General features: G+C 49.6%; 9 protein-coding genes across 9 annotated transcripts; 4 read left to right on the top strand and 5 right to left on the bottom strand.

Annotated features, from left to right (window-relative positions):
* Positions 1-160: 160 nt before the first annotated feature.
* mdr1 (ABC multidrug transporter Mdr1) lies at positions 161-4788 on the bottom strand. The gene is made up of 3 exons (XM_026763626.1): positions 4248-4788; positions 874-4184; positions 161-817 (listed from the first exon to the last, which is right to left on the bottom strand). The coding sequence occupies exons 1-3, from the start codon at positions 4641-4643 to the stop codon at positions 460-462; spliced, it is 4065 nt and encodes a 1354-aa protein (XP_026628276.1). The 5' UTR covers positions 4644-4788; the 3' UTR covers positions 161-459.
* Positions 4789-8148: 3360 nt separating this feature from the next.
* On the top strand, positions 8149-9285 carry BDQ94DRAFT_11437 (uncharacterized protein). The gene is made up of 3 exons (XM_026763631.1): positions 8149-8457; positions 8606-8706; positions 9020-9285. Exons 1-3 carry the CDS (start codon positions 8318-8320, stop codon positions 9178-9180), a joined length of 402 nt encoding a protein of 133 aa, XP_026628277.1. The 5' UTR covers positions 8149-8317; the 3' UTR covers positions 9181-9285.
* A 437-nt stretch (positions 9286-9722) lies between these two features.
* On the bottom strand, positions 9723-11123 carry skpA (SCF ubiquitin ligase subunit skpA). The gene is made up of 6 exons (XM_026763634.1): positions 11043-11123; positions 10811-10926; positions 10634-10719; positions 10403-10570; positions 10171-10340; positions 9723-10099 (listed from the first exon to the last, which is right to left on the bottom strand). The coding sequence occupies exons 2-6, from the start codon at positions 10884-10886 to the stop codon at positions 10093-10095; spliced, it is 507 nt and encodes a 168-aa protein (XP_026628278.1). The 5' UTR covers positions 10887-10926; positions 11043-11123; the 3' UTR covers positions 9723-10092.
* A 1061-nt stretch (positions 11124-12184) lies between these two features.
* Positions 12185-14438, top strand: smp3 (glycosylphosphatidylinositol-alpha 1,2 mannosyltransferase smp3). Its single transcript, XM_026765636.1, has 4 exons — positions 12185-12549; positions 12755-13137; positions 13197-13324; positions 13382-14438. Exons 1-4 carry the CDS (start codon positions 12441-12443, stop codon positions 14382-14384), a joined length of 1623 nt encoding a protein of 540 aa, XP_026628279.1. The 5' UTR covers positions 12185-12440; the 3' UTR covers positions 14385-14438.
* A 1249-nt stretch (positions 14439-15687) lies between these two features.
* Positions 15688-17720, bottom strand: BDQ94DRAFT_11557 (putative UV excision repair protein (RadW)). Its single transcript, XM_026763652.1, has 7 exons — positions 17372-17720; positions 17255-17302; positions 17110-17182; positions 16922-17001; positions 16531-16857; positions 16025-16468; positions 15688-15965 (listed from the first exon to the last, which is right to left on the bottom strand). The coding sequence occupies exons 1-7, from the start codon at positions 17387-17389 to the stop codon at positions 15846-15848; spliced, it is 1110 nt and encodes a 369-aa protein (XP_026628280.1). The 5' UTR covers positions 17390-17720; the 3' UTR covers positions 15688-15845.
* A 655-nt stretch (positions 17721-18375) lies between these two features.
* BDQ94DRAFT_140509 (uncharacterized protein) lies at positions 18376-18990 on the bottom strand. Its single transcript, XM_026765637.1, has one exon. The coding sequence runs from the start codon at positions 18871-18873 to the stop codon at positions 18673-18675; it is 201 nt and encodes a 66-aa protein (XP_026628281.1). The 5' UTR covers positions 18874-18990; the 3' UTR covers positions 18376-18672.
* Positions 18991-19445: 455 nt separating this feature from the next.
* BDQ94DRAFT_140511 (uncharacterized protein) lies at positions 19446-21428 on the top strand. Its single transcript, XM_026765638.1, has one exon. The coding sequence runs from the start codon at positions 19935-19937 to the stop codon at positions 21270-21272; it is 1338 nt and encodes a 445-aa protein (XP_026628282.1). The 5' UTR covers positions 19446-19934; the 3' UTR covers positions 21273-21428.
* A 1153-nt stretch (positions 21429-22581) lies between these two features.
* On the bottom strand, positions 22582-23353 carry BDQ94DRAFT_140512 (uncharacterized protein). The gene is made up of 2 exons (XM_026765639.1): positions 22862-23353; positions 22582-22797 (listed from the first exon to the last, which is right to left on the bottom strand). The coding sequence occupies exon 1, from the start codon at positions 23283-23285 to the stop codon at positions 23106-23108; it is 180 nt and encodes a 59-aa protein (XP_026628283.1). The 5' UTR covers positions 23286-23353; the 3' UTR covers positions 22582-22797; positions 22862-23105.
* Positions 23354-24680: 1327 nt separating this feature from the next.
* Positions 24681-27689, top strand: BDQ94DRAFT_11594 (uncharacterized protein). Its single transcript, XM_026763665.1, has 4 exons — positions 24681-24823; positions 24876-26464; positions 26527-26631; positions 26688-27689. Exons 1-4 carry the CDS (start codon positions 24727-24729, stop codon positions 27435-27437), a joined length of 2541 nt encoding a protein of 846 aa, XP_026628284.1. The 5' UTR covers positions 24681-24726; the 3' UTR covers positions 27438-27689.
* Positions 27690-27880: the final 191 nt, after the last annotated feature.

Consider the following 27880-nt stretch of genomic DNA (forward strand, 5'->3'; position numbering starts at 1 on the left):
TCCTTTGGTGTTCATTGACGGGTAAATAGGTTTGATCATGGGTTTGTGGTTTGGCGTTTATGGATGGCGAGAAGTAATCTTCCCAGGCATACAGATGCAACAGTAGAGTCAGAGCCCATCTGATAATGTGATCAAAATTACCTGTCATGCAATGCTACTACTTTTATATACTCCAGCGAACAACAGATATGAAGGGTTGTCTTGTTAAATTAAAGTACAATCGTGAGAGTTTCCATTCCAAGCAAGCAGAATGCCCGCCCACTCCATGCCGATGAATGCAGCTTAAGAAGTAGCAAAAAAAAAAACTGAGCGATGACCAGAGCCAACACCAAACATGGCTTTTGAGAAGAGATCATAACACATTACAGGATAAATAGAGATGAGAAATAAACGCAAGTATAAGGGGGGGTATAAGCAAAGCAAACAGACAGTAGAGGTCTAAACAGGATGCAATAAAGATTAGTTGCCACCGTCCAGGCTCTGCAAATTAACCAGCTCGTAATAACGGCCTTTCACCCGGATCAATTCTTGGTGGGTTCCGCTTTCGACTATCTTCCCCTGGTCGAAAACATAGATGATATCGGCCTTCTGAATCGTACTCAGACGATGTGCGACGGCAATCGTGGTTCGGCCCTTGGCCGCGGCATCCAACGCAGCTTGCACAACCTTCTCGGACTCGGAATCAAGAGCAGAGGTGGCTTCATCCAGGAGAAGCACTCGGGGATCCCGGATTAAGGCACGTGCGATCGCCACACGCTGCTTCTGACCTCCGGACAGCATACCTCCTTTGCTACCAACAACGGTATTGAAACCCTCACTGAAAAAGTTGTTAGTGCCAGATCCTTCAGAGACAAAACGAAGGTGTTAACTTACGGCAGGGACATGATAAAGTCATAGATGTTGGCATCCTTGCAAGCCTTCACCAGTTGCTCCTCCGTCACATCTTCTCCGCGGACTCCCAACAGAATGTTCTCCTTGATGGTGCCTTGGTACAGAGTGGGTTCCTGGCTGACGAGCGACAAGAAACTGCGGTATGAGTTGACATTGATTTGAGTGATATCCTTTCCATCGATAAGAACCTTGCCAGCGATGGCATCGTAGAAACGTTCAAGGAGCGCAATTGTCGTACTCTTGCCACATCCACTGGGCCCGACAAGGGCAATGTATTGTCCAGGCTTGACGGTCAAATTCAGGCCTCGCAGGACAGGCTGCTCGGCACGGGTAGGGTACCGGAAGTGCACGTTCCTGAACTCAATCTCGCCTTCCACAGATTCGAGCTGCTCGCCCTCTTCGGACCATGTGTCGATCTCTGGCTTCCGGTCAAACAGTCTCCGGAACTCAGCTGCAGCGTTCTTTGCCTTGCCCATGTCAGGAGAGAAAGAGAAAACAGTACCAGCGGACTGGGCGCCAAACAGGATTTCGGAGAAGCAGACGAAAAAGCGAAAGACTGAGTACTCGTGATGACCCAGGAGTGTACCTCCATACCAGAAGCCGAGTGCAACGCAGAAGAAAACAAGAGCCTGCGAGCATGCGTAAAGGATAGAAGACTTCAGCACGGATATCAAACTCTTCCGACCTTGGTCCTCCAGCTGAGAATGGTACATTGCCCAGACATCCTGCTCCCGAGTGAGGGAGGCCACAGTGCGAATAGCAGATGTCGCTTCGCAGGCGTAGCTTGCAGACCCCTCATAGGCAGTCTTGGATCGTTGTTGGAATCTCGCAAGCATGTAGAAACGGTAGAAACCACAACCCAGAAGGATAGGAACCACAGAGATACAAACCAGAGCCAGTTTCCATCCGATAGATAGAGAGATGATCATAGCTGCGCCGAGAGTAGTGCTGGTCATGAGAATAGTTCCCAAGGTCGCGCCACTGACTCCAGAAAGATGCTTAGTCTCCGTCGAAAGGAATGAAGTGAGCGCACCAGTGCTGTTTTCCTCTCGGTCAAAGAAGGTAATATCCTGGCGAAGAATTGACCTGAAGGCCATGCTACGGGCGCGACGAATCAGTCGTTCTGAACAGACGGCAAATGCGGCACCATTGATGGAAAGATTGATGAACTGGGCAATTCCAACAACGAAGAACATCAGAGCCCAGAAAGCCCCGTCGTGTCGGATTTTGGCGGCCTCGCTAGTAGGCAACGAAAGTGTACTGATAGCTTTGGCGTAGAGCACAGCCTGAGTCGGCTGGCCGCCACCGGAAAGGACAGCGAAGACCAAGCCAATGAGCATATACTTGAGCTCGGGGCGATTGAAAGAGGCGATAAATTTGACCAACGTCCAAAGGGAGTACTTCCGAGCCACCTCGGGCTCCCGCTTAGAAAGAATGGCGCTGGAGATGGACTTGTGCGTTCCACTGCGGTTTAGTCCGTTCCCGGCGAGCGACTTCTCATCCTCATCATCGATAGAGCCAGACCCACTGCTAGCAGATTTGATGCGCGCAATTTCGTGTTTCGAGAAATCTTCCTCATCCACATCCTCATCGGCAGCCAAAGCTTCCGCGTCCTTTTCCTCGTTGATACGCTGAGCCTCAACAAGACTGTGGTAGGTACCCTTACGGCCGACAAGCTCGTTGTGGTTCCCTTGCTCCACAATCTTTCCATTCACCATGACAACAATATTGTGCGCCGTCTTGATTGTAGATAGGCGGTGGGCAATCACGATAGTAGTTCTACCTTCAGCAGCTCGGTCCAGTGCTGCTTGTACGACGCCCTCAGATTTTGTATCCAAGGCAGACGTTGCTTCATCGAGTAGAAGGATTTTGGGATCGCTCACAATGGCCCGGGCGATGGCGATACGCTGCTTTTGTCCTCCGGAGAGCAAAAAGCCGCGCTGACCAACGTTGGTCTCATAGCCTTCGGGAAGTGCCGTGATGAAATCATGGGCATTAGCCATTCTAGCTGCATTTTCGATCAACTCTCGGATCTTATCCTCGGGTTCTTGCTCAAACTTGGTGCCAATGAGACCATAGCGGATGTTGTGGTAAATTGTAGTGCCGAAGAGAACAGGTTCTTGGCTGACCAGCGAGATTTGCTGACGCAACCAACGAAGGTTGAGAGTCGAGATATCATGGCCGTCCAACAGGACAGAGCCCCCAACGGGGAAATAGAAGCGCTCAACGAGTCCGACAACGGTACTCTTTCCAGAGCCAGACGGGCCCACCAAGGCCGTCGTCTTTCCGGCAGGCATGCTTAGAGAAACACCGTCCATGACGGTCACTTCAGGTCGCGAAGGGTAAATGTGCTTGATGTCACGGAACTCAATGTTGCCCTCGAAATGCTCGAGTTTCTCGCCTTCTTCGGAATAGGGGTCAAGGGGTGAAGGGCGGTCAATTGTACCAAAAATCTTAACAGCAGCGGCAACAGCGTTTGTGAACGCCTGAGCGTTAGGGCTGACGTTACCCAAACTGAACGAGCCGATCAGGATAGCCATCAACACAGTCAGGACCTGGCCAACATTAACCTCGCCATCGGTGAGGAAGCGGGAGCCCATCCAGAAACCAAGGCCATAGTTGGAGAACATAATACCGAACATGCCACCGATCATGAAACCAAGGGTCACCTGGGTCTTGATACCCCACTTCTCAGCCTCAGCCAGATGAGTCTCATATTGCTTTGCGAGCTTATCCTGGGTTCCGAAAGCAGTCGCATTGCGGATGGAGCTGATAACTTCTTCCGCTACTGTACCACCGGCACCGGCGCTCTGCAGAGCCTGCTTGCTGTTCTTAACAATGAACCGAGAGCCACCTCCCATAAGCAGAACCAACGCCACAATCGTCGAAGTGCAAATCAGTGCCAACTTCCAATATTTGATATAAGCGACAATAAAGGCGGTGACAAACGTGGCGATGGCGGTCAAGGTCAATCCAACCTTTTCGGAGACACCGTCTTGGATGAGGTTCGTGTCAGCTGTGATGCGAGTCGTCACTTCACCGGCGCCCAGCTTATCGAAGTATCCCATGTTCTGTCTCAGGATCGACTCAAGGTAGTGTTCGCGGATCTTTTGGGTGACGTGTTCACCGGTGTAGATGAAGCCGACGGTGGAGATGTATACAGTGACGAACTCTGCAATGCCGAGATAAACAAAATAGAGAACATTCTTAGTCAACTGGTGGTAGAAGTCGTGGTACGAAATCTCATATAAGGCTATCCCTCGGAAAGCTGAGGCTAAGGAACCGAAGAGAATCTAGGTCGAGATTAGTCCAGAGGAACTCATTGTTGCCAATTGGTATCATAGATAGGCACTCACTGTAAAAAGAGGCAGCGCCGCGCCTGCGACAATGGCACATATCGCGCTCACAAACATAATCGCAAGGTCCATTCGGGAAGCATAGCGAAATAGACCAAAGAACGACACATTCACATCATCCGCGTCCAACTGCATCTTCAAGATCTGCTTCTCGTGTTCGGGAAGATGCGCATACAGCGCATCCGAATCATCTGCTCGGGCGAGCTGGTTGCCAGTGGATGGCTGAGAAGCCGGGCCCTTTTCTCCTGCAGGCACCATTGTCGTACTGGTGATTGACGACTGGCCGCTTGACTTGCGCTGCTCTGCTGAGGATGAACGCGCCCCGTCCATTGCCGTCAATTCAACGTCGTTCGGGGATGTCTCCGCCGAGACGTGCTCATTCTCTGGGTGAGACATTCCGTTCGAGGAGTCGAAACGAAAGCCTCACTCTCTGGTATATATGGAAGAGGGTGAAAGATGATGACAAGTGATTGCTTTACTCCATGAGGCGGGCTAGCTGATAAGGGAAGGTTGAAGTTGCTTGAAGCCGGAGGAGCTGACCGATTTCCCCCAAAATAATGGACGCGAGGGAGAGAAGTACGCGCAGGGAAGGGAGCAGGGGAGGGGGAGGGGTGTTTAGAAGAGATAGGATGGCTGGTGCCCTGTTGTGAGATATTCCTCCACACGCGTTGGCAGATAGGGATGGAATGATCAACTACAACTTATGTGGTGGAAAGGGCAAGTCAGACTGGATAAAAGTACCAGGGCAAGATGGAGATTTAAAAATGTGGGAAAAGAGAAAAAAGGGGAGGAGGCTCTAATATTAATCATAATTAAAGAATAATAGGCATCAGACTTGATTCTGGATCCAGAGCTGGCCTTCTGGCTCAACTAGAGACAAAAAAGGTATCTGCGTCAGCGGACAAGTCCCCATCTTTGCCTTCCAATCTTCTTTTGCTTGATTGAATGGTGGATTACTTTTTTAGTGGCCGTCGCGCGTTTAGTTCCATTTGCTCGGTCGGAGCCCCGACTTCCCGAGGGCCATTTTATGCATCTCCCCCACTGGTCACCGGACCTCCACCTGCTAATATTCCCGAGATTTATGCTGAAGCTTATCCAGATGCGGTAGAACGGTGGTATTTTGGTATCTACACTGGCCTATTAATATCTAACTGGTTGTTGATTGTTTGGTTGCCGCGATTCAAGAATGACTGCTGCAATACTCTTCAATAGTCTTACAAAGTCTCTGCAGAAGGAAGCTTATTAGATATTTTATTGGTAAAAGTTAATGACACCGCAGTACTCTGTTACACTGCAGGTCAATAATAACAAACGATAAGGCCACACACTGCTAACTCCATACAGACACCACGGAAATCTTGCCTACGATCAATCAGCATTCTATGAACCGGCCCTCGCTCAAATTTCCAAGAACAACCATGGTTGTTGTTACCTTATTCACCTAGGCTATACTTTCTTCCAGGATAGCAAGCACTTTCGTACATCGGGAGTCAGAATAATTGATCAGTTAGCTAGGGGCGAAACCTATTTATGACTCACAACAGTCATACTCCTATACCGAAGCTTCAATGGATGATGCTTCAGATCTGGTTCTAGAACCACCGCGCGTAACATCCTCGATTTTCCCTCCTGAAGAAGAACCAGACAAGGGCCCCCTACCAATCGTATTACGAATACGACGCCAGTTGTGGTATGGCTAAAGGGTTTTAGTCTGATCACTAAGTGGCGGGGTCCGACACAACTCCGCCTGGGAATAAAAAAAAAAAATCTAACTGCGAGTAGACTTATTTTTACCGAAGACCCGCCTAGGCTTCTTTTGGGTACCAAAGTGAAGGCAATGAATACGAGTAGTCTACTCTGTTCCTCCTATATCTAGCAGAATCTGCTAACTAGGGTAGATACAGGGTAGATAGATTTGTAGTGTAGGCTGGTAGCATCGGAGGTCCATTCCAGAAACAGCAACCTTTAGCTACTACGCAGGCTGGGGCTGCCCTGCCGTTCATGCTTCGACAGTTAAACTAGCGGAATCTGAGACTTGAGAGGCCCCAATTTTCCGAACTCTACTCCATACACAACAATTGACTAGACAGCTACTTGACATAAGGAATTCAGGGGCGGTACCTTTTCCTTGTGCATTCCATGACTCCAAAGAATATGTGATCTACGTCAAAACATGCCGCACCAGATGCCTTTGTTTACTTTCGCCAACCGCGAGGTATCTTCTACAAGACATGTACTCCGTATTCTTCATCATTATCCCTGAACGTAATGTTGTTCAATTTAGTGATGTTTCAGATTCCACCGGACAAAAGGCCATGTGGGCAAAGGATTGCGACTTTGCGTGAATGTCATCAAGATGGCAGCCTAACAGCATCAATTTTGTTGGTGTGCGTGCCTGAGACAAAGATTGTTGAAAGGATCTTTATTGTGTTCTGCACAGAAGGTCGGCAGTCGGGGTCTCCGAGCACCGTCGCCCGCTAGATACTTCCTACCGATCGCAATCGATGCCAAATTAGGCATATCGATATCAAAAACTAACCGACCCTGGTCCTTTGTACTTCCTCCATTGGTCCATCTGGAATCCTTGAATGGCCCGTTACCATGGACATCTCCACTGCTAATGCTGATAGTAGTATCTCGCTACCACGTCGACTTTTGACTCATCCCCCAATACTGTCTAACTAGTTAGCTTCGTGTTCGGCTTACGAGAATTGACCTGTTTGGGTCCCCGACATGATTTTATTAAATCCTGCAGCTGTACAGAGTTACCACTTGTATTCACTGCCTGTGATTCTATAGTTTGGAATGATTGATCTAAGGTGGGATTTCGAACATCACATTGGATTCACTATATCGGTCAAAGAGGCGATATACCTACTGTTTGCTATCTTATCAATAAACCTGACAGGCCCGTTCTGGCCCAAAACGAGAAACTTCCTTCGTGCTCTCGACATGGAGTGCTTACGCCTTGACACCTAGTACTTAGCTACTACCCCAGCAACTGCACATTCCGAGCCCTTTGGATCCCTGAAGCGGCTCGGGACTTGCTAACCCCCGCCATGTTCGGGTAGATACCGTATACGCTAGGCCGGAACATAGGCTTTCCGAACGAATCCCATTCATTCGTATAATGTTGATAAGCTCATTTGAATGACTGGTCGACCGGGGGGGAGGATGGAGGGACCGACGCCGATGTGGGCAAGCACACAAGACGCTTTCGATGAGTAAACCGTTGTCTATGATGCGTCGAATCGCTAAGGCATAGGTTCCCACAAAGTTTGTGGCTTGAAATGACCGGAGAATATCGGTAGGACATCCGATCGATCAATGATGTAGTAGTCCCGATTGTCACAACTTGTTTTTTATGGTTCAGGCTCGTGAACTGAGCTCGTGACGCACCTTCCACACCTTATCAATGCGACGGGGTTGTTAACCTGCTCTGCTCCGTGGTCCTGCAAACCAGAACAGCTTACTCATATAGACACCGCTGTTTCGCCATTGAAACGGCCTAAACCATTTGCGATGATATATTGTTCTATGATAACAGGGGATGTAACTGTGCAGAGACGCATCTGCAGTAGCCTGGAGACGTTAAACGATTGGGATTCCTATCCAGTTCATACCTACTACATACTAACTGTCCAGGTCGCGGGAGGGTGGAATGTGCACAATACATTATTATCGACCAGCAAATACGTGATATTGCCCTCGAAAGCACCATGAGATTTCCATGCACATCTCAAATGGCAGACATCTAACATTATTCTTCAAGATGCTACAAGAATGGTCTTTACTGGAGCGCCGAATATGTGTAGCCGCCGGGCGATATGGCACGTGACTTGTAACTTCCCGTTTGGGAGCCAGTCACTCAGGGACTATACCACGATAAGTATGCTCAAATACTATGATTGTTGCGAACATCGCCGGCTCAGCATGATACATTAGATTGACCGTAATTCAAAACCAGAAGTAAATCACTAACATCATATCACTATTCGAAATCAACTACCTTTGGCTGGACCAGGAAGAAACCAAATGATGGGGTACCTTCCGCCTTAGGCATAAATCACATGACCCCACGGAAGCGAAACGCTAAGCCCTGCCCGCACAAAAAAACTACCACTACGAACGGCTTGACAGACGGTCGACAACCTCATCATCGCCAGTCCATACACTCAGCTCGCCGTCGCGACAAGTCTTCAAGATGCCGGTTAGCAGCCCTCCCCGTTATTCGAACGACCATGAATACCTCGTTTTTGCTGGAAATAAAAATTATGAATACGGCGACACGGAATAAGGACCAGTGGTCGGGATGATGAAGTGAACAGCAGGCTAACGCTCACCTTTTTTCAATATAGAGCCACAAGAGTTTCCGCACCAAGCAGAAGCTTGCCAAAGCTCAGAGACAGAACCGTCCTATCCCCCAGTGGATTCGTCTCAGGACCGGTAACACCATCAGGTAAATAAGAAACCGTCACCGTTCCATTTGCACGCACCCACACAACACCCCCGCGAAGTCCTCGATGAGTCCCAGCGAAGAACACAAGAATATTAGAGGGAAGGGGATACCAGCGAAGGAAGAAACGAGAGAAGGATGCATAAGGTGGTAGCACCAGATGACTCGCCATCACGCCAAAATCATCAATCAACTAGGCAAACCGCTGGGAACAACATCGAAGGACACAGCACACTCCACACACACTACTCTCATACACACAAACATTTTTACAGTCGAACACAATGAATACTAACATATCCTTTTCTCAACCCAGATACAACGCCAAGCGTAGGCACTGGCGCAAGTCCCGTCTCGGAGTCTAAATTCGTCCTTTGGAACCACACACACCAACCGACTTTTTCGATTCCGCCCCGAGAAATGTCTCTGTCCACCTGCTGCTTTCCCGGGGGAAAATGTTTCGTTCAGTTGCTGTGATACCGCTGCCAACATCAACAACTCTTGTGTGCCGCTACTGCTCGCGATGATAAAAAAAGAACAAAAAATCCACTTGCATCATTATAGATTATGTTGCCTCAAATCAAAACCCGCTTTTTGAGAAGTCCGTTTGATTCTCTACTGTTTTCCTTTACATATCTCTCTCTCTTTCCCACATAAACCGATTCGGGGGACAATTTGCTGGCTTGCTATCCACGATGGGGGTAGTTCGTTAAGCATGGGAGGAGAGAGTGTGCATAAGCGGTTGAAATATGTTTCGTTTTGTTTTCTTCTTTGATGGGGGGGTTTAAACTGGTCTGTGGTGGTGCAGTGGTGCTTCTGCAAGATGTGTGTACACGAGCTGAAAGGAACGACAAAAATCGAAAATTCATGATGGGATAATGAGCAGTTTGAACGAAGATCTTTTCCTATGTCTGTATATGATATGGTCTGAACTGTGTCGTAGTCTGGGATGCTTTGTGTAGATCTAGGCCTAGATCTTTCCTTTGCAGGCCGTAGTCCTACAGGCACGATAGTAGCCAGTCTTGCATACTAGTTAAGATATTCTAGTATGCAAGATTACCTCTGCACGTGGAACAGTATTTTTTGACAACGATATGTGCAATGGCGTTAACAGGTTAAGCTAACCTTGAACTACTTTACAGCTACATCTATCCCCTGCTCATAATGAACGCACGGCTAGGGCCAAAGGGAAGAGAGAGAGACTGAGAAAGCAAACCGCTGACGTTAAAAGATTGAGAGAGTAAAGAAAAAGACTATTAACTCCATGAACTGCAACCTGAGACCTAATGAGACCCGAATTAAAACATCATGATAGCTCATCTTCCTCGGCTTGCTTCCAATTAACAAGCCGTAGAAGCTAGCATACTGATGCCGTAACTTAACGCAGATTTAGCGACTATAGCAAGTACAATGTTAGCATACGATCAGGTGGTAAGATAGCGGGGGATGGGTTTGTAAGGAACTTACTCCTCGGCCCACTCGTTCTCACGGCGGATCTGATCCTCCTCCTCGGGGGTGAAATCGTTCTGGATGTTAAAGGTCTTGCGGATCTCTTCCGGAGACTTGCCCTTGATCATGTTCGCAACGGTTTTGCATCCGACGTCCAGAAGACCCTTAATGTCGAGGTAGTTTGCGGCCTATTGAGTTAAGCGCCAAGTTAGCTGAGGGGCTTTTGTGAATCATAGTTCGTAACGCGTACCAGAATGATCTCGAACAACATTTCTTGATCGACCTGGGTAAACTTCTGATCCCACTCGTCGATGTCGGTGGTCTTGCGGCGGGAGTCATCCTCCTCGCCAGTGCTGGGGGGGTCGTTCTTGTGGTGTCTGCACCATTCGATGACCTTCTTCAAGACAGCTTCGTTGACCTGTGTTGCGGGTGTGGTTAGCTATGGTCACCAATGGCCATTTTACTTGAACGGATAACTCACATTAGGGATCGGGATCTCCTCGTTGGCGCCACCCAGATCTTCCAGCATGTTCTTGATGAGAAGGGAGCGCTCGGCAACATCGCGTTCTGTATTTTCACACATGTTAGCATATATGGGTCTAATCGTGACACAGACACTGAGCGCGTCTGTCGAGCTTATTGAAACGCGTGCACTTACCACACTCAATGTGCACGCCGTCGCCACTGATGAAGGTCAACATGGGACCGGAGTGAGGTGCAGGTGTGTCAGCCATTTTGTGGAGGTGTATTAGGGATGTCTAGAAGATCCGAGTTCTTTGATTGAAGATGTCAGCTCTTAGCACTGCGGTGGGTTGTTGTTGTTGGGTCACAGAACCCAACGACGTTAAAGATATGAGGGGTACCTGGGTGGGGGGGAGACGTTTGCTTACTATGCAAATCTGGCCGTGAGAGCAAATGTGAATGAGTTGAAGTGAGTTAGTTGTGGACAGGGGTTGATGGTGAACAAGCAGAGATAGAGGGGGTTATAAATATCCCAACAAGCTGTGGGAAAGTAAGGTGGATGAGAAAGAGATACAAAGGTCAATTCTGGGGTGAAAGGGAAGGAGGTTGCTGGGAGAGTTTCCGAGACCGATGAAAGCGAAGAGCATGAATGGCCCGGCGTTGAGGCTGACGAGGGTCCGGCAATCTCCGCCGTCATTCGCTATTGCTGACTCCACTCCGACGGTTGTGGCCTGGTTGCTGCCTGAATCAATGGGTCTTTCTTTCTATTCTTGCAAACAACTTACAAGCAAGTGAAGCAGCAGAATGAATGCCATTCCACAGTAATCTGTAGTTAATTAAGGAGCTTGCCTGTTATTCTAAACTTTTTATTGACCTTGTCTAAAGCTTATGCCCATTGTTGCTGGATTTAATTTATTGTGTTCAATGATATGAATAAAACCTCGTTGGTAGACTATAAACTATATACCATCTTGTTACCATCCATCAAGGTCCATCAAGCACTTTATAATCCCTTTGAACAGTATATACGATAAGTAGCAGGGGTATTTCCTAGACACCCTACCGGAGTCGATCAAACACTGTTCATCCTCTGGAGATTATCTAGAATCTAGTGTTTCCCAATCGAGTTAATCCCGACCGCTGCATCAACAACACATCACCAGCATCAGCATTCCATCGATCGGTCGCACTAACTCTGGGGGTGCACGGATGCAGAAGTGGAAGGTCCAATTGATGCCAAGTTGAGAATTCCATCTGCCTCGATGCTTGGATGTCGAAATTGCCGATAGATCCGTTCCTGAGGATCCTCGATGGCTGTCTGACCCACCAGCAACCCAGAACTGACAGTCTACGGAGTAATTTCACCCCAAAAGCCAATAGTTCCTGGCAGAAACGAGTGATATCACCCCACGAACACGACAACCAAACCATTCCATCCATTCGGAGTCTAACGCTTCAGTTCTCGGGGATAAACATTTATCTCCAATAGTACGCTTTGTTTCTCCTGGAATCTTACGTTTTGACCTTCTTTTCTTTTCTCTTCTCTTTCTCTCTCGCCCTCTCCCTCTCCCTCTCCCTTTAACGCTCTCTAGTTGCTTTTGCTTCTGTTGTTTTCTTTTTTTCCCTTTCCTCTGCCTCTGGATAACCCGCCCTTCATGTCCCAACAAGTCATTCCTTGATTTCCCTTTCCGCGTTATCTACATATATATCCTCGGATGCAGGACGGCTACTACTAGGCAACCGGCATGTACAGTATCCCCCAAAATCAGACTGGTCCCTTGTTGCCTTGAGCTTCTCCGTGCTTCAATCAACCCCCATCCCAAGCCATGTGGAGACGAACGTACCTGCTGCTGCTGGTGATCCGTGTGTACTTCGCACTGTCTCCAAGTTATCTACACCCGGATGAAAATTTCCAAGGCCCTGAGGTTTTTGCAGGTGAGTCAATTTCACTGCGTCGCACAATCTATTTTCTATTACCCTTGCGATTTGATCTATTTTCCCGGACGGTGCGACCGCTTGTGGTTGCAAGATGGCGCGCTTCCGACGCTTCCCGCGCATCGAAGCAGCCTTGTCCTCTCCGCCGCAAAACCCCAATTTTACGTCAGAAAAGAATGCGCATTGCTCACAAGTGACTCCCTAGGTCGCATTTTCTCCTATCCGTCCCGCTTACCCTGGGAATTCACCTCCGATAAGCCGATTCGCAGCGTCTTCCCACTATGGCCGACCTACGACGTACCGATGAACCTGCTGAAGGGATTCTATACAGAAAGCGGGACGCTAAATCCTCCGCCAGAGCTGGTTTACTATGTGCTGCGAGGGGTCATGTTTCTCCTGAGTTTTGTGCTCGAAGATTGGGCTGTCTATGAGCTGGTTCCCCTACCGCGCCATCGCCGCGCGACGGTGGTCCTAGTCGCATCCTCCTATGTCACCTGGACATATCAGACGCACACCTTCTCCAACTCCATCGAGACCCTGTTGGTCGCCTGGGGCTTAGTCTTGATCCAGCGCATTGTTGATAACAAGGTAGGCTTACTAGTGTGGAATCCAGAGAATGATAGCTCTCGGCTAATCACTGCTTATAGCGACGCTCGTCCATCTTCGCATGCGCCGTGCTATCTCTCATCGCCGTCGTGGGTGTTTTCAACCGCATCACTTTTCCAGCCTTCCTCCTCATCCCAGGACTGCGGTTACTGCCTCATTTTTGGCGCAAGTACGTATTGCGCAGCCTTCTGGTCCCCCGTCGTCCAACCAAACCTAACATTTCTAGGCCATTCTCCTTGCTCTCATTTGCTGGGTTCGGTCTATTCTTCTTCTGCATCGCTGTCCTTGTCGATACAACGTTCTACAATCCTTCTGCCTCGCTTTGGGACGCCGTTCACGCACCTATAATCACGCCCCTCAATAATCTGCTCTACAATAGCGACCAGTCGAACCTAGCTCTCCATGGCCTCCACCCTCGGTATCATCACTTTCTAGTCAATCTGCCGCAACTCCTGGGGCCAGCATATGTGGCGATTATACTCTCTATGAGCAAATCGACAGCAATTCAGTCTTGGCTAAAGAATATACGCGCCGTCTCCGCCATATCAGCAACCGCTATGCTTTCCATCTTCCCACACCAAGAACCCCGGTTCCTACTTCCATGCGTCCCGCTCCTCCTCAGTTGTCTTCGAGTGCGCAAGTCGCGTCTTTTTCTGGCGGCCTGGGTGGTTTTCAACGCCGCCCTAGGATTCCTCATGGGAGTGTACCATCAGGGTGGTGTAGTCCCTACTCAGATTGCGATCCCCTCAATCGTCTCCGAGAGTATCTTCGAGGCAGGCGCCATGTCTGCCAACGACAATGCCCAGAAATCTGCTACAATACTCTGGTGGAAGACATATTCCCCTCCATTGTGGCTGTTGGGAGATAACACCACCACTCAGCTGAACATCGAAACGCGGGACTTGATGGGTATCTCCGGGCCAGAAATGGCGAGTGAGCTTGAGAAATTAGTGCCACAATGTCCAAACAACGATGACAGCAACAGCATGGAAAATTCCGAGCGCTCGATCTTTGTGGTCGCTCCTAAATCCGCTACTTTCCTCGACCGGTATACGAATCCCTCACCCGACGATTCAGGTCTCACATTGCACGAGCTATGGACTTGGCGCAAGCACCTCAACTTGGATGACCTGGACTTTGGCACAGATGGCATTTTTCCTACCTTAAAGAGAGTGATCGGCAGACGCGGACTGTCCGTCTGGGCCGCACGAAGAAGTGGTTGTGTTTGACAAATTACGCTTTGAAACATCAGATGACGTTGAAGCTCACTCGGTCAGCTGGCAGCGGGAAACAACTTAGATCCCGTTTTCGACGGAGACAACCTTCACATCTCCTTTTCTTCATTCTTCTTCTTATCTTGGTTATTGGTTCTTTTCCCTTCTTCTTCTTGGCATTTACATTCCCGTTCTTGATTAGCCTCTTCCATATCACCGCCCTACCTACCTACCTACCTACCCACCTGTCACCAACAATCTATACTACATACCCGTGCTACTATATCTGATCATATACCCCACCACACCATTTGAATCACCTTCATGTTGATCCCCTAGCGAAAATCACTATCTACTTAGTCAATCGGGTAGACATCCTACACGCTTAGCAGTACCCGATTACTGCGTGCATGTACCCACCATTCCACCCATCCTACCTACTCACATATTTTATCACATAACTCACATCATCACGACAATAGAATATACCCCCACTAATTAACAATTCATTAATTTATGCCTGAAGACTTGTCCTAGTAATTCGTGAATTACATACAACTCCCAAAAATTTGGTCTTAATAGTGTACTATATTAACACTATATATAGTACTAATCTGAAGTACTAGTAGTAGTCTAGAATTACTATTAATCTACTACTACCCCCGATAACCAACACATAGTATATCTAGTACAAAATATAACAACATTCCAGATTACTAAGTAGTTACGCATGCACCCAGTCATCCCGTGCTAACTTATGTACCAATGTCATCAGATCAAGCGCAGATCAGGACAATTGAATTACTAGTCAGTTAGTCAGTCAGTCAATTTGGTCATGAGTTCGGGATCCTCGGCTCCCCTTGCTTCTTTTCTTCCCTCGTCTAGCCCTCTACGGAGTGGAACATATAAGTATGTCCTGCAATAGAAGAATAAATCAGGAGTCTTGACTTTTGGAACTCCGGGTCAAATAGATATTTCCTTGATATCGATAGATGGTGGGTAGAATGACTGAGGCAAGGGGGAGCGCAACGCCTTGTTTTCGTTTCCATTAACTAGATACATGACTGGAACGTCATATTGAGGAGAGTCGGAAAAGGAAATAGAATAGAAGGGAAATAATAGAAGAATAGAAACATGAGAATATCGCGAAAATGGAAGCATCGTCCGTCCGTGACACTAGCTTACTAATATGTCGTCCAGTGGTAAGGCGAGCGTGTGAAAGATAAGTACTATCGGAGGGGCGGAACCCGACAAAAATAGAAGGACACGCTCCAGCCTGGCTTGGGGTTCGAAAGCCAGAGGCATGGGTTGAAGCCATTTTCTGATCTACGTAATCGTCGATTCTCATAAGATCTTGAGGCGAAGGAGAAGAGGAGAAAAGTGGGTACATAGCGACGTTAATTAGGAAAGGAGAACATGATTCAAAGCAGTGAGCAGCATCTCAAACACATGGGAATACACGAGGCCGCGCTTGAATCACATATCTTCGGGATCGTCGGGGTTCTCAAACAGATAGTTAGCTGCGAGCTCTTCATTCTTATCGCAAGCGAAATAAGCTTGAATGACCAAGTCCCGAGAGAATCCAAGCCGGCAGAGCTAGCAGAAACATGTCAGCTACATTTCCACAAGGAATTACCAGAGTATATTATACGCACACGTTCAATGGCATCTCTCTCTTCTTCCGTAACATGAATTTGAGTCGTACCAGGGGGGAGCGCCTCATCATCATCAGGCTCCTCACTCAGGAGCTGCAGGAACTGTTCCTCATTTTGGCCAATGAGCTGCGCAATTTGGGGGTTTCCAGCGGCGACTTGTTGGAGGATGGGTTCGAGCATTTGTGGTTGTTGTTGGACCAACTGACGAAGCTGCTGGAAGTGGGGGTTATTCCGCAGAAATTCGAGGCTCGGGAGTTCAGCACCACCGGCAGCACGAGCTCCTCGGCCTCCTCCCTCCTGGCCACCAGCCTGAGCAGCAGCCTCGAACAGGTTGACCGGTTCGTCGTCACCAGCGGACGGGGCGCTTTCGGGAGCAGCAGACTGGGGTGCGCTAGCGGCGGCGGCTTGCTGCTGCTGTTCCTGTTGGATGTTTTCCGGAATACCCTGCTTAAAGTCAGCGCAAGATCGGGTAACCCAATAGCCGGCTACCAGCGCCATGAACTCACATTCAAAAGGTATTCGATGGCACGATCGGGGTTAAAGAAAGCAGCCCTCATTGCACGGTTTACATCACTCCGGGCGAAACCCATTGCCTCCATCTGAGCCACGACAGCCTCGCTCTGAGTGCCACTCAGCAATGCGGAGGGGTCATTGAATGCGGAGCCCTGTGCCTGGGAGGTCCCCGCGGCGGCCGGGGAGGGAGTCGAAGGAACAGCCGGTGTAGTGGAAGCCGCAGAAGGGGCTGGGGCGGGAGGCGCAGCAGGGGTAGAGGTGACGGCTCTGGATGGGGTGGAGGGCGCTTGTGACGAGGTGCCGGAGGAAGTAGCCTTGGGCTACACCACGAGAATTTAGTCCTTCATTCATACGAAATATATCCTTGGCCTAGGGTGTACGTACCTTAGAGACCATGCACACTATGAACCCCTTCTCCTCGATGTTGTATGACTCGATCGTCTTGTCATCCTGAAGGATCTTTCCTGTTGGGGGGGAAGAACGGTCAGCGCTGAAAATACCGGCCAAACATAGTGGCAGAGGCTATCGGAAATAGAGCAGCAAGTGTAGGACGCCAAAGTTGCTTTACTTACCAGAGTAGATGAGCTTAAGCTGGGGAACCTCCCATCCCTTCTCCTTGGAGATCTTTTCCTTCACTTGCCCGACCTGTCGGATAATTCATTTAGCCCCGCACTGACGCCGGCAAAGTCACGACGCTGAGAGAAAGGAACCGCCTACCGTCTCTGAGGGCTCTGCATCGATTACAAACTTTTGTTGTTTCAGGTCCTAGAGGGAGAGAACGAACATGTCAGACTCGAGGATAAGTAGAGGGGGTGGGGTAGGAATCACGCGTACCTTAAACGTGAGCTTCATCTTGCGCCACCGGATGGATGAGAGATGGCTCGGTGGGGTGGTCTGGAGGGGAGCACGGCGATGTAGATAAAAGGATACACGGGGGAGCTAGAAGCACCTCTTGATGTACTTTGATAAGGGGGAAGGAGAGAGGGAAGAAACAATCAACGGTCTGGGAACAAACCGGAAGAGCAGCAAGCGATGATGATGGCAATCATGACGCCGGAGGAGGGAGAGAAGGAGCTGGCGGGAGGCGGTCACTCACTGTCTCCAGCCACTCAGCCACAAACCCCTCGCTAGTTTTGTTTTGTTTTGAAGGTACTCAGCCACTCTTGCACGTAAGTGGAGAGTATATATACTTCGAAATGCTTTTTCTTTTCTCTTCAGCTACTTAACTTTCAATGTAGCTAACTTAATCCTCCAAAAAATATCATCGCTTGAAATGCTCCCCAGGAATTGTAGGCAGCCAGTCCATGGAATAGGGTGTATTGAAAGTAACGTACTAGTAGTTTTGTACCTTTCAATCAGGCAATTGCCGTTACTATTGACATCCGGGGAAAGTTACCGATGGAAATATATCTTCGTTCACTGACCACCAGTCCTAAATAAGAAATTGGCCAAAACAATAATACTACTAAATACTCAACAGGAATTACTACTACTCTGCAATAAATCCGGAAAAGTAACATTCAACTCTACTAGGTAACAGTACTAGTCCTGCTTTCCTTACTAGCGACGCGCCCAGTTGACTCTTCTCGTTCTGCGCCGCTTTCTTTTTGTTTTTCCCTGATCTGATGAAACCATATACAATAATTTTGTAACCTATACGGAGTTGCAGGGTTTGGTACTTTGGATGCCGTGCCACCCGTGGCAAGGGGTATATGGTCCTATAGACCTGTCATATAGATGTATCACATGGATTGGTTGATGCGGTGGAGAGAACTACAACACGAAGCCATCAATCAGGATTCCACCATTAGCTGCCGCCTTGGTCGGTAATTCTCACCCATGAACTGCAGAGATCAAGAAGACTCCATGAAATTCCATCTCTACTGTACCTTTTGTTTACCCTTTCAGCCAGGATCTTTGACTGATAATTCTACTGCTTCTGTATCTCTCCCTAACCCATTGTTAGGAGCAGGAGCAGCAGTGCCCCCAGTCCGTCGGCGCTCTCTCCCCGCTTATCCTTCAGCACAAGTATAGCGGCTCCTCCCGGGAACGGAGTGATAGATCACAGCTCTGCTTTGCAGGACTTGCGCGCTCCTAAAGTCCCCATTCAGGAATCAAAACAGACGATCTCCCAATTAAGGCTTTCCCGGAACTCTGGAGATCCCCCCGGCCGCTTCGTACAGCAAGCCAGCCTGATCTGACAAATTCTCTTCTAGACCTGTTCCATATGACGAGGATACCTCTGAGGTATGCCGTGCAGCGGTTGGCGATACTTTCTTCACTTCCCTTTGGTAGTGAACTGGAGGTTCAGGATCAAAGTTTCTTTGTCTTCGCATCGTACTGGAGAATAATCAGACAAAGATTAAGCATGTAGGTTGAAGGGCTGCGTGGGTGACAGTTTTTAATGTCAAGGCATGCCATCCCTGGCCGTTGAAAGTCATCGTCAAACCATGAGCTCCCCTTTGACGTTTTTAAAGTACGAGTCAGCTTGACAGTGATCACGAAACCCTTTGTTAATACGTTTCTTTTCTTTTTCTTTTCTCCCTGGTACCCCTACTTACTGACACAACCACCCCCTTCCCTTTCGTGGCAATCGAGAGGGGCCTAGTTCCCCCAATAGCTGGCAAGACTAGGGTATCGAGGGAATGGTCGAGAAAGGCATCTCGATCACCGAGCCTACCGATCCGCACTAGGATTGGTATGATTCTCATCTGCTCCTCTGGCAGCCCCTGCTAGTCTAGTGAGATCGAGACCCTGGAGGCGTAGATTGCTCGGCTCCAGGTCCATTCGCCATTGCCATTCGACCGCTGCTCGAAGTAGTCAACGCCCCCCCTGTCATGATAATCCTGGTAAATGCATACGCGCTTTTTCTTCGAACAATCCATGCGTCCTTATTCAATCATCCTCGGGGAACCCATTCCCCCCGTCTTTCCCTCTTTAGCTTAATTGATTGACTCTCGTTCTTTCCGGGTTGTTGGGTATTTACTCCGGCTCGACCCTCGTCCACTATTGTCCCTCGTTTAATCGTTGCTAACTCGTCACGCCCACGATTTTGTCCGCCCGATCTTTTTTCATCGAGACATCATCACTGTCCCTTCCATGCTAGTACTTTGTCTCTGCGCTCTCCAGGCTTCACCTTAAGTCCAGAAAGCTTTCGACGTCACTATCAGCTCACATCACGACGGCCGGCTTGGCTTGGTACCGATAGCCTCAATCGCTTCAGCTGAGCTGTGCTGCCAGACTCGACATCTTTGGAGCCCCTTTATTAAAATATCTGAGAAGGCCTTTGCAGATATTTTGACATCTGCACCTGTCCCTTCAGGGCGATCGTTGAACACTGTCCTTTCCACAGAGCCCGCTGCATCCATATTCCGTATAGTCCTGACTCCCCTATTTCATGTCTCTTAGCATGCCCAGGGCCTCCCCGGCCCGGATCCTGGGTGGTACTACTTTATTATCGACGTTCATTACTACTATCCTCGATGGCATGTGCTTCACCTTCTCCAGATCCCTCTCATCTCGTGTGTCTTCTGTTGAATCCGCCATTGTCAGCCTAAGTGCAGTCAGCTGTGTTGCGCTTGTATCGTTGATGCTCCTCTGGATGAAAGATATCAAAAGTGAGCCCACAGAGCAGAGCAGAAACCACCGAGCCATCACATATGGGCTTATCGCTGCATATTCATCAGTGGCCACTGGCGTGACAGCAGGGGGGATAGCATGGAGTGCTGCTCAATCCGTGTCAGCTAAGAAGTCGACGGTCACAAGACATCAGTCTTTGCTAGTGGCTCGCTGCACCATATGGGCCATATCAGTTCTCAGCCAAGGCATACTAGGAGGATACCTCCTGACAACCTTGACGAGACGGGAGTCCACAAGCAACTGGTCGCCACCATCCGTATCCCAAGAGCTTGAGGTGCTTTCTGATAAAGCAAGCGTAAAAGACGCAAGCACCGTGCAGTCATCCTCTCTGGCCAGCGAGTCCCAGCGACCATCCGCTGATTTGAAGACGAGTCCTGATACAGTACCTCCGATCCAACCGTCTGTCTCAAATACAGAATCCCAGGCCTCAAACCGCTATTCTGGACGTACACTATTCCAGCATGACTCCAAGCAAAGCTCCTTTGACCTGCAGCGATCATACGTACCTCCTGGAGATACCACAGTCACACCAGCCACAGTAGAGGAGCATCCCGGTGACCAAACCGGCAGCGCTGCAGTCGGGGCCAAGCTTCGCCCCGAACCCCCCAAGATTCGACGAAGCTACTCCGATACAAAGCGGTCCTTGGATGGCTTGGTTCGCCAACCCTCGTCAGCACGGTCATCGCCCGCGACTTCATCAACACAGCTGGTGACTCCTGCCAGACCTGCCCCTCCCAAGCTGAAGCTCCCCGATGAAAGCTTCATTCACCCGTTATTCCGCTCCGACAGCTCATCGCCACCCCCAACCCCAATGCCAGGTACCACGGTGATTGCCTCTCCAGCAGCCGGCCAGACCATTTCCGTACAGGCCTTGAACCGGGTCAGATCTACTCGTTCGCTCCGATCCCAAGCACCACGCAGCAGATCGCCGCTGTTCGATCAACCCCTCAACGGGATGGAACGGAACACCGAGTCCCCGGAACCCAGCGGTCGAGGGTCTCCGATGCCCAGCTTCATCATGGCGGCAGATGTGCGGAGCAGTATATCACGGTATGAAAAGAAATATGATCTGAACGAATCACCGGATGAGAGCTAGCTGGGCCGGAAGAGGGTTGCGATCGCATTGCAGGTTTGAGCTTACATGTCTTTCCTTTGTTTGTGTTTTCCTATGTTGATAGATATCCTGGACATAGCGTTTGATGTAGTTAGCAAGTACTTTCATAGATAAGTATAGATCATATAATGCATCATGGCTCTCTACTGAATGGGGTAAATTATAAGTAGATATAAGACAATGCTACATGTGGCTTGTTAGTGCGACTTTTCTGGCGGGGGAAAATTGGAAGCTTAAAGGTACAGAAATACCTCATGCACATTGACCTTAACTAAAAGTCACTATCTTGGACCTTTGAAGACCAAGGTACATGCATGTCTATATAGTTCAAACACAACATCCAATCACAGCATAAGAATTGACAAAAATAGATATAAGTAGTGTATCAAAATGTCCACAAGAAGCGCCAAAGAAGTTTCATCAAGGCCTGTGTGTGTTTCCTACGGAGTCCGATACTCTCTCAAACCTGATCCATCATATGGTGAACTTTGAACAATGCGGTTCGTCATTTCGTGCATATCCATGCAGATGTACACCTGTCATGGCCAGACTCTTACGAGGCGCACATTGTCATGAAATGGCGGATATCTGGTTTGTGATGTTTTACCTTTTCCCCCAAAGTCTGTTTTGTGTTACGGAGTAACCTAGGAAGATAGGTAACAGCCTGACACTTTCATTTTTCGTTGCCCCGTGAAAGAACTTTTACTGAAGGCGTAAGCGGATATTGAAATATTTTAACGCCATCTTAATGTTGTCTCGATGGGTGTCAATTGGGGCAGAGGTGAGTAATTGGGTAATATTAGATTTGAGGGTTGGATTGATGGAGGAGTCAGGAAGGCAAAGGAGAGGAAGAGCTGGATGGTAATTGATCTATGTCTATTCTTGACAATATATGGAAAGGGGATGTGGTATTGACAGGGAGTGACTCTTGGAGAGGAGTTGAATCAATCGTACTACTGTCTTGCCTCATGAAGAGAAAGAGACTTTCGAGGTCTAGTTGAAGTACTCCGTAATCGGAAAATGAATGGAGAGTTATAAGTACGAAGAAGCAGAAGGTACCCACTTTCGGAAAACCCATCCACCATCTACTAGATAGATAGATATTAGGAGACTACGTGGACAGTAAGTGGTATATGAGGCACTATGAACTAGAATTATACGTAAGGATAACACGTGTGTATCATGATGAAGATTATTTTTCCCTTTCTTGGCTGTCAGCCCTTTTGGAGCCGAGAGAGACAGAGAGAGAGCATTGTCACTCAGGGATCGTTAACAGTCTCATCAATCGTTGCACGGTTTCAGCGCGTTGTCGAGAAGGAGGAGTAGTCCGGAGTCCGAAGACGAAATATCCCTTAGCGGTGATTTTAGTGCCTGGAGCTACTCAGTTTAGTGGTCAGATTTGACTGGGATGGAATTTCTACGGCCACGCCTTGCTCGACTTGACGACGTATTTCCGACCCATTCCATCCAGCTTTTGACAGTCGCCCGGCTTCTCCACGCTCATCTCCTTTTTATTTCTTTTAAACTTCTGCTTTTTATTTTGCCGTGCTGGATAGTTCCATCTGACTTACTATCTGGTGATATAAAGTATCTCTCCCTCTATTTTCGTGTTCCCCTGTCCATTCTCTCCTCAGTATCTTTTTGATTTCTACTCGGATATTGGGAACGTGGGCCGGCGTGGTCGGTCCCTGGCTCCTGCTTTTGCGCCACTCCAAGCGGCCGGGACAGCCAAACGGCCCAGTCAAATTCCTCGCCGTCGGTCTTTTTAGTTCCAACTAACACTAATACTGGCTTGACTGATCTTCCCAGCCGAATTCATCGCCCATCAGCTTCAAGATTCTCCATAATCTGGTCTTGTTGTGGTGGTGGTGACCGTTGCTTTTCCTTTTCCTTTTCCTCATTTTTCCTTTGGCTATTCCCCTTCCTTCCCACGAACTGCTCGCCCATCCAAGGTACGGCAATAGTTAAAGCAAAGCACTCCCTTTTGCGTGTCATTTGGGTGGTGTTTTTTTTCTCCCTCTTCTCTCTTCTATTGTCTTTCCCTCTCCCCTTTCGTTCCCTGGGGTTTTTTTTTTCTTCTTCTTTTCCCTTTTGCTGCTCTACAAGACAGCACCGGACTTTCTCTGTCCGCGCATGAAGATCAACTTTTGGGATCAACCACCCGAGAGCTCCATCAATTGCTGGGGGATCGTTTGGTAGACCGTAGTTACTGCTGCTGCTGCTGCTGCTGCTGCTGCTGCTACTACTACGACAACGTCGACAAGCTGGAGCTGCTACTGCTGCTGCTGTTGCTGCTGCTACCTCACTAACCAACCTTTACTACTACTACTTTCTACTTTTACTACTTCTACATCCGGCGAAGTTGTCCTCGTATTGGCTTCTCCTCTCTTCTCTCTTCCTCTCTCACTCCGAGTTTCTTCCTCTCACTCCCTCTTGAGTCTCTCTGCCAGGCCCGCCAACCAACCAACCAAACGGCGGGTAGCTTTTCTTGCTTCGCTCACTTGATCCACTTGGCCGAACCTCTTTTTACTTCATTCCCTCTCCAATCTCCATTCTACTATCTCTACTACCCTCGCGTTCCCGCCTGGGGATTCAATCGATCTACTACTTTCTACCTTCACGTTGCTGATCCACGCTCCGAGGAGGAATTTTCCCTTATTTCCCCCCCAGGTATGTTCTCATCCTTCCCCTTCCCTTGCCCCCATTTCTTCCCCGATTGTCCCCGTTTTACTTTTCTGCTCTCCTTCCCGCAACCACGCGACCCCCAGCTTTTCCCTTGGGAAGCGATCCTCCCGGCACGTTTCTATCGTCACATACCTCGTCTCATCTCGGCCTTTTGCCTGACTACCATCTTCCGCCCTTCTCTTCCCTGTACTTCCTGATGCGTCCTCTCCACCCCCCAGCATATCCCCATCCTTAAACTTTATCTGAACCAATGTACCATGTGCCTTGTGTTCTTTTCACCTTTTCATTCCCTTCCTCAACCACACATACCCATGTCGCTTAGTATGGCATCTCTTCACCGGTAAAGATCGTTAATGCATGCATCCCCTCTCTGATCCTTTGGCATTTCTACTTGATCTTGATGGGGCCTGCTTGACATACGTCTTTTCCTTTTGTTTTTTTTCTTTTCTTCTCTCCTGCTTTCTCATCTACTTTTCGTGACCCACTGCTAGCCCTTTTGGTGTTGCTTGCCTGAAGATCTTCTCTTTTCGCCTCATCTTATCATTGTGTTTTCCATTAAGGACTGAACCTCAACACAATCTTACTGCCTTCCCCTGCCTTCCGAGACAACGTTGAACCCCCAGAAGTGAATCCTCTTATCTTACCGTGTTACTCGTCTTGCTTCTTCCCATTGCTCCCACCAGTCTTTGTCCTCGACTCGTTCAACGGATTTTCAACTCTAACTGAATTCTCACCTAGATAGTGGACAGCAATGGCGGGGGTCAAGCGTAAAATTGAAGCTACCCAAGCTTCAACGGCATCCTCTGGCGGTGGTCATGCTGGCGCAGGGACTTCCCAGAGCACTACTAGTAAGTTTCTACCCCCTTCCAGCTACCGCAGCAAATTCTTATGGCTCCCTAGACTCCACGCATGATGATCTTTCATCTGTTCGTGTGACTCGGAGTTTACGTTCGAGTCGAGATGCGCGTGCCTCTCAACATGATGTTAGAGCCCCCAGCAACACTGCTGCTACGGCTGGGAACCACACCAATCATTTAAAAAACAACACCAATCGCCCATCGCGTATTATCACGCTCAGCACTCGTGCTGCTCGAGCTAACACGGCTGCGGAGAATGCAGCTCGCGAAGCTGCGCTCCGTGAGACTGCAGCGCGTGAAAATCTAGCGCGTGAAAACACCGCTCGCGAGACCCGTAATACTCGGACTCGTGCAAGCGCCCAGTTGGCCACTGCCCAGCCTGAAACGCCAGTAATGGCCGTTCCAGAAACTCCTCGGCACAAGCGCGTCAAGCGAGGCCCGACGGTTGAAGAGACTCCTCGGACTACGAGGCAGTCGGCGAGACTCAGGGCGCATGTGCATCCCACATCGACCGAAGACGGTTCCAACGATCAGGGTATCGTCCCGAAATTTCCAGAGCCGAGTCCTTCTACGAATGCTGCCCCGAGTAGCAGAACGAGAAATAGGAGTCGGCAATTCGCTGATAATATCATTGACACTACGCACAATGCTACTCCTGTTGCTGCTGTTGTCAAATCTCCTTCCCCGGACAGGGCCACACCTGTCCCGGCTGAGCAACCCAAGCCACTGCAAGATGAGCCTCAGAGCATTGAACCGGACTTCCATCCTCCCACGAAGGAAGAGTCACCAAAGGGCACCGTTGTTGACGAAGACAAGAATGGTGTCGCTGAAACGGCAGCCCATGAGATTGCTGGTCCTCAGAATTCAACGCCTACCCCAAGTCCAGATGCATCTGAAAAGCCAAAGTCGTCGTCTCAACCAGAAGATCCTGGTGCGGCTGAGAACGAGAGCGTCTCTGAATCTCCTAGTAAGAAACCTAAAGTGGAAGAGGGCGAGTTGGACCACGCCTTACATCAACAACTGCAAAATGGCACCGGTGGTAACCCGGAATCACGGTCCCCCGCTGAGGCTATGGCCGAATCCAGAGTCGATGAAGAATCTCGCCAGGTGACTGAAGAGATTGAAGGATCAACGCCGGAGGTAGCCACGGAGTCCACAGCTGGTAAAGCAACCCGTGGTCGGACACGAGGCCGCGGCCGTGGTGGACGCAGCCGCGGCTCAGCGCGGTTCGCAGTGAACAAACGAGGACGGGGCGCCGCACGCAGTGGTCGTGGTGGTCGCACCGGTCGACAGCTGGATCGCTCAAGCGATGTGGAGCCTGACCGCTCCCCTTCACCAAGTGCAGCTACCCAGAAGCTGCGGGACAGGCAGCGAGAGTTGGACAAGGCCTTCAAGAAAGTGGCTGCTGCTCAGCGGCTGGCGCTGGCAGTGCTGGCCACACAGTCTGAGAAGCGACTAGCCCGCGATAAGAACGCGCACAAGAATGTGCCAGAGTTTGAAGAAGTTAACTTGCAGTTGAAGGAGAGACTCAATGGACGGAAGGAGGTTCTACGCCGGGAATATGAACTCAAGGTGGCGCAGGAGCACCGACTATTCGAGGCCAACAAGCAAGTCATTGAGGAACGGTACCGGGTAAGTTTAAAGGCATGTATCCTCTTTCTTGGAAGAGCCCACTAACGGATAACGAACAACAGGCTCAAGCCCGCAATATCCGAGAAGAGCACTTACTGGCTAGTCAGGGGGCGTATATGACGTTTGTCGAAGGTCGCCGTGCCGCGGAAGATGATGAGCATACTGAGGTATGTATACTTCCCAATGCTTGGGGCCGGGAAGGGGTACTAATGTTACACTGCAGACTGATGACTCCGAAACCGAGCCGGAGCGCGGACGAGTGGTACCCCCCGCCAGGGAAGTGTTCAGAGGCTTCAACTCCAACTATGTTCGAAACCCTTCTGGGGCAGCGCTCTACGACCGTGCTTACTTCGGCTGGGACGACTTCGTTCAACGGGCCAAGGTGGGCGACGACATCGATCCGCAGATGAAGGAGATCCGAGACGCAGGTCCCTTTGCGGGCATGACCGCTGAGCAGATTCTCGATATGTTGGTGAAAGCGACCGGGGTTGTGGAAGTTCCTCGGAACACAATGCCCGCAGAGATCAGTCCTCCGGTGGTGCTGCCTGACTTGCGCCCCCGAGCATTGTCAGCCTTGGCAGATATTGCAGCGGCGGAGCCTCCGCGCCCTCCCCTGTCACAAGCTGCTCCACGGCTCTCGACTCATCGAGCCCTCCTGCCCCAGCCTGCACAGCCGCCATTGGCCCACGGCCCTACCGAAACTCGACCATTTGTGCTGCCTCCTCCAACCCCTCAGAGACAACAGCCCCGTCGTCTTCTTCCAGCGGGGCAACAGATTCCCCCGATTAATGAGCAGCTCGGCCTGCCTGATCCTTTTGCCTCCATGGGAGGGCCTCCTCACCTTCCTCCTCCGCCGGGATCCAACTTTCATCGACCTCCTCTGCCCGGCTTTATGACGGGACATCACCCCCCAAGTCTTTATTATCCGCCGCCGCCTCCACCACCTCCGCCAGGGCCCCGACCCCCCTTCTAGCGGGAAGGGATTGAAGTGCGTGCGGGTTAATTTTGTCTTTTCTTTTCGTGGTGAAGATTCTCACCCGGAGTTTTGATGTAGACCTTTTTTTTCGTTGGGATATTTAAGGGCCTTTTTTCTTTTCGATTACCGAGCGACTGGTCATGTATTTAGCTATGGAGGATTCCCCTTAGGCGTTGAGTGGTTAGGTTCTTCTCTACATAAACGTGATTTCTAATTCTTTTACTGAGTCCGCCTTCTTCTTGATCTCACTTTCGCATATGAGTGGGGAATTGTACTAGGCGGCGGTGCAACTATGTAAAGGGGGCTGGGTCTAGTAACTACTGGGGAATCTAGACCCACCGGGGGATGAATCATAATGGCTCATGTCTCGATGGCGATGAGTCGACGGGGGAAAATGATGACTGATGCTGATTGCTGACTCATGACTGGTTCTGCCCCGT

This window comes from Aspergillus welwitschiae, assembly GCF_003344945.1.
Source record: "Aspergillus welwitschiae strain CBS 139.54b unplaced genomic scaffold BDQ94scaffold_10, whole genome shotgun sequence".
Lineage (NCBI taxonomy): Eukaryota > Fungi > Ascomycota > Eurotiomycetes > Eurotiales > Aspergillaceae > Aspergillus > Aspergillus welwitschiae.

Coding starts and splice junctions, on each gene's coding strand:
- BDQ94DRAFT_140511 (XM_026765638.1), top strand. CDS start 19,935: ATGTCTCTTAGCATGCCCAGGGCCTCCCCGGCCCGGATCCTGGGTGGT.
- BDQ94DRAFT_11557 (XM_026763652.1), bottom strand. Junction 17,002..17,109: donor GCTTAAGCTCATCTACTCTG/GTAAGTAAAGCA, acceptor CCCCCCCAACAG/GAAAGATCCTTCAGGATGAC. Junction 15,966..16,024: donor AGAGAGATGCCATTGAACGT/GTGCGTATAATA, acceptor TGTTTCTGCTAG/CTCTGCCGGCTTGGATTCTC.
- BDQ94DRAFT_140509 (XM_026765637.1), bottom strand. CDS start 18,873: ATGCGAAGACAAAGAAACTTTGATCCTGAACCTCCAGTTCACTACCAA.
- BDQ94DRAFT_11437 (XM_026763631.1), top strand. CDS start 8,318: ATGACCCCACGGAAGCGAAACGCTAAGCCCTGCCCGCACAAAAAAACT. Junction 8,458..8,605: donor GACAAGTCTTCAAGATGCCG/GTTAGCAGCCCT, acceptor TTTTCAATATAG/AGCCACAAGAGTTTCCGCAC. Junction 8,707..9,019: donor AGGACCGGTAACACCATCAG/GTAAATAAGAAA, acceptor TTCTCAACCCAG/ATACAACGCCAAGCGTAGGC.
- skpA (XM_026763634.1), bottom strand. CDS start 10,886: ATGGCTGACACACCTGCACCTCACTCCGGTCCCATGTTGACCTTCATC. Junction 10,720..10,810: donor CGGCGTGCACATTGAGTGTG/GTAAGTGCACGC, acceptor GTGAAAATACAG/AACGCGATGTTGCCGAGCGC. Junction 10,341..10,402: donor TGTTGTTCGAGATCATTCTG/GTACGCGTTACG, acceptor TTAACTCAATAG/GCCGCAAACTACCTCGACAT.
- smp3 (XM_026765636.1), top strand. CDS start 12,441: ATGTGGAGACGAACGTACCTGCTGCTGCTGGTGATCCGTGTGTACTTC. Junction 13,138..13,196: donor AGCGCATTGTTGATAACAAG/GTAGGCTTACTA, acceptor CACTGCTTATAG/CGACGCTCGTCCATCTTCGC. Junction 13,325..13,381: donor CTGCCTCATTTTTGGCGCAA/GTACGTATTGCG, acceptor TAACATTTCTAG/GCCATTCTCCTTGCTCTCAT.
- BDQ94DRAFT_140512 (XM_026765639.1), bottom strand. CDS start 23,285: ATGACACGCAAAAGGGAGTGCTTTGCTTTAACTATTGCCGTACCTTGG.
- mdr1 (XM_026763626.1), bottom strand. CDS start 4,643: ATGTCTCACCCAGAGAATGAGCACGTCTCGGCGGAGACATCCCCGAAC. Junction 4,185..4,247: donor CGGCGCTGCCTCTTTTTACA/GTGAGTGCCTAT, acceptor ATCTCGACCTAG/ATTCTCTTCGGTTCCTTAGC. Junction 818..873: donor GACTTTATCATGTCCCTGCC/GTAAGTTAACAC, acceptor CAACTTTTTCAG/TGAGGGTTTCAATACCGTTG.
- BDQ94DRAFT_11594 (XM_026763665.1), top strand. CDS start 24,727: ATGGCGGGGGTCAAGCGTAAAATTGAAGCTACCCAAGCTTCAACGGCA. Junction 24,824..24,875: donor GACTTCCCAGAGCACTACTA/GTAAGTTTCTAC, acceptor ATGGCTCCCTAG/ACTCCACGCATGATGATCTT. Junction 26,632..26,687: donor AAGATGATGAGCATACTGAG/GTATGTATACTT, acceptor GTTACACTGCAG/ACTGATGACTCCGAAACCGA.